The following is a 3,611-nucleotide window of genomic DNA, read 5'->3' as shown; positions in this document are numbered from 1 at the left end:
TCTGATTGGATCTTACTGGGCGCAAATCAGATTGATTTTTCTTTCTTTCTCTCTTCCTTCCTCTCTTTCTTTCTTTCTTTCAGTGTAGTCAGCTTATAATGTTGTGTCAATTTCCAGTGTAGAGCACAGTTTTTCAGTTATACATGAACATACATATATTCATTGTTGCATTCAAGTCAGGTTTCTATGTTGGGTTGAAACATGGTCTCTACAAAGGTACAGAACCTTTAAATCAATTTGAGATTTGGGGTCCTAAGAAGCAGTTCCAAAAGCCTAAACATAAATTACAGTGACATTGAATTTGCTTGGCTGTAAGTTCCATCTTAAGTTTGCAGATCAACCAAATATATTCTACCCATCTTTTTTTAAAAGGTAAATTAAATTAAATGTCCTTAATTCATTTTTTTTTTTTTTTTACTATTTGAAATGAACCTGCTTATATATTTGTTTTTGTTTTTATTACCTGTTTCCTATTGAGACACTAGCCCTTAAGACAGTGCCTGGCACAGACAATGAAATTAAATATTGATTATATGAAGGGATGAAATCCCTCTCCTGCTTTAAGTTTTCCTGATTATTCTTCTCTCCTTTTCCTGGATTTGGGTTACCCTAAATATTATGTAGCAGATTCTTCTTGTTTGGGACTTAACTGTTTAAAGTTGGCAATGTAAATTCATACCAGACTGTAAGATCCTTGAGGTCAGGGATAAAGTCTTGTGCTTCTATTAAAGTCAGCTTCCCACGCTCAGATAAAAGGAGTTCTTAGAAACTGGCTGGTCGCTCACTCATCGCAGCCGGCCCGCGCTCCGTGTCCTCTCGCTGCTCCGCCGCTTGCCCCACCTCATCTCGCCTCCTCCGCCGATCGCGGTGGAAGAAGAAATCGCTGCGCTCGTCATTGACAATGGTTCTGCCACGTGCAAAGACGAAGCCCCGGGCTGTCTTCCCTTCCATTGTAGGCTGTCCCCGACACCAGGGCGTCATAGTGGGTGTGGGGCAGAAGGACAGCTACGTGGGCGATGAGGCCCAGAGCAAGTGCGGCATCCTGACTCTCAAGTACCCCGTTGAGCGTGGCATCATCACCAACTGGGACGACATGGAGAAAACCTGGCACCACACCTTCTACAAAGAGCTGCACATGGCCCCCAAGGAGCACCCTGTGCTGCTGACCGAGGCCCCCCTGAACCCCAAGGCCAACTGTGAGAAGATGACCCAGATCATGTTCGAGATCTTCAACACCCTGGCCATGTACGTGGCCATCCAGGCTGTGCTGTCCCTGTACGCCTCTGGCCACACCACTGGTATTGTCATGGACTCTGGGGATGGGGTCACCCACACTGTGCCCATCTACGAGGGCTATGCCCTCCCACACGCTGTCCTGCGTCTGGACCTGGCTGGCCGGGACCTGACAGACTACCTCATGAAGATCCTCACTGAGCGTGGCTACAGCTTCACCACCACGGCCGAGCGGGAAATTGTGTGTGACATCAAGGAGAAGCTCTGCTACGTCACCCTGGACTTCGAGCAGGAGATGGCCACTGCTGCCTCCAGCTCCTCCCTGGAGAAGAGCTATGAGCTGCCCGACTGCGTCATCACCGTCGGCAACGAGCGCTTCTGGTGTCCAGAGGTGCTTTTCCAGCCCTCCTTCCTGGGTATGGAGTCACGTGGCATCCACGAAACCACCTTCAACTCCATCATGAAGTGTGATGTCCACATCCGGAAGGACCTGTACGCCAACACGGTGCTGTCTGGTGGGACCGCCATGTACCCCGGCATTGCCGACAGGATGCAGAAGGAGATCACGGCCCTGGCCCCCAGCACGATGAAGATCAAGATCATCGCTCCTCCCGAGCACAAGTACACCGTGTGGATCGGGGGCTCCATCCTGGCCTGGCTGTCCACCTTCCTGCAGATGTGGATCAGCAAGCAGGAGTACGACGAGTCGGGCCCCTCCATCGTCCACCGCAAATGCTTCTAAGCGGACTGCGGGCAGAAGCGTAGCATTTGCTGCATGAGTTAATTGAGAAGTATAAATTTTCCCTGGCAAACATACACACCTCACGCCAGCCTCGTGAAACTGGAATAAGCCTTTGAAAAGAAATTTGTCCTTGAAGCTTGTATCTGGCATCAGCACTGGATGGTAGACTTGTTGCTGATCTTGACCTTGTATTCAAGTTAGCCCTTCCCTCCGTGTATGTTTAATACCCTGTGCTTATCTTTGATTTAAACCCCTAGTTACATGCGGCTCTGTCACTTGTCGTGGCCAAGGTGAGAACACGTTTGTGGAAGAGAAACTCATTGGCTTGATGTGAGTCCGGGAGACCCCGAGTCTCTTGGTTGTGCAGGGTATTTCCGTGTGAGAGCTGCCTGTTCCAGGGTTTCCCTCGAGGCTGCAGGAGTCCTGAACCTGTTGTCATTTCTGTCTCGCCAGCCTGACAGACTTGGGAAGGTCTGAGCCTTAGGATCCACTTTCCTTTCTTCCCCAATGTTTTCCCGCCAGAACACCAAGGGTGGTTCCTTGCCTTGAGTTGGAAGACGGTTCGCATTCACACCTGTAAATTTATTCATCCTTTTAATTTATGTAAGGTTTTTGTACGCAATTCTCAATTCTTTAAGAGATGACAACAAATTTTGGCTTTCTACTGTCATGGGAGAACATCAGTCCCCAGCAACGAGTCATTGTGAGGAAATAAAAAAGGCTGCAGTTAAAAAAAAAAACAACAAAAAAACGAACGGGCTGGTCAGCTGGACCAGGTGTGAGACAAGTAGACATTTAGGGAGGGCCCTTCCTCTCCGCGCCAAGTCCCCAATAACAGCAGAGAGCTGTGGCTCATGGTGAGAAATGCGAGTCTTTTTTTCCAGAAGAAAATTTACCAGCTTCGGGAGGTTACTTCGCTTAGGGGCTGTGGCACTCAGCTCTGCCTCTCTGTGGCTTTGTGTGAAACTGAGTAATGTCATAAAATTGTCAGTTGTGTGTGTGGCTTAGAACTGAAATTTGCCGTCAGTTAACACCCTCAGGAAACGCACAACCGAGTTAGACTTGTGTATTTTTAAGAAAAACCAACAACCAAAAAAAAAAGATGCAGAAATCGTTAAGTTGTAACATGTGGTCTCCACCCATTTAGGATGAGAACAGACACCGTGACAAAGAAATTGCAGGGTGGACACAGTTGGAGGCAGGAAGTAAAGACAGATTTTATCATAGCAGAATTCTGGTTGCTTTGCTCTTGAAGTTGTGTGAAAAGAATCAGGATAAATGTGACCAAAATTAAGAAGATGCTTTTGTTATTAAATATCTCTGAGGCTGTTTGGCTCACTCCATCCGCATTCAGTAAAGACAGAGCTCACATTGTCTCCAAGGAGGCATTAAGTTCAGCAGTATTTGCCATCGATGAGTGGTCCAGAGTGCAGAGTGGTTTCCAAAAGCTGGATTGTCAGCAAACTGGCAGGGTCAAAATGTGGTTTTGGGGTCCCAAGAATCTCACTCTCCAGAGAGACACCCTTTGGAGCAGGAGCCAGGATGGATTTTTACAATTACTCTGGCCATCTCGGGGAAGTTAACTTACTTTTTGAGGAGCTCAGAATATGGTCAAAATGGCTTCTGAGGTGTCTTT

The 3,611-nt window shown here is 47.6% G+C and overlaps 1 protein-coding gene across 1 annotated transcript; it reads left to right on the top strand.

Moving 5' to 3' along the window:
• Positions 1–901: 901 nt before the first annotated feature.
• LOC105104077 (actin, clone 302) lies at positions 902–2,115 on the top strand. The gene has a single exon (XM_064488493.1). It carries the CDS (start codon positions 902–904, stop codon positions 1,973–1,975), a length of 1,074 nt encoding a protein of 357 aa, XP_064344563.1. The 3' UTR covers positions 1,976–2,115.
• Positions 2,116–3,611: the final 1,496 nt, after the last annotated feature.

Source organism: Camelus dromedarius, chromosome 8 (genome assembly GCF_036321535.1).
Source record: "Camelus dromedarius isolate mCamDro1 chromosome 8, mCamDro1.pat, whole genome shotgun sequence".
Classification (NCBI taxonomy): Eukaryota; Metazoa; Chordata; class Mammalia; order Artiodactyla; family Camelidae; genus Camelus; species Camelus dromedarius.
The sequence above is the reverse complement of the archived record's forward strand: the minus strand, read 5'-3'. Positions and strand labels throughout refer to the sequence as shown.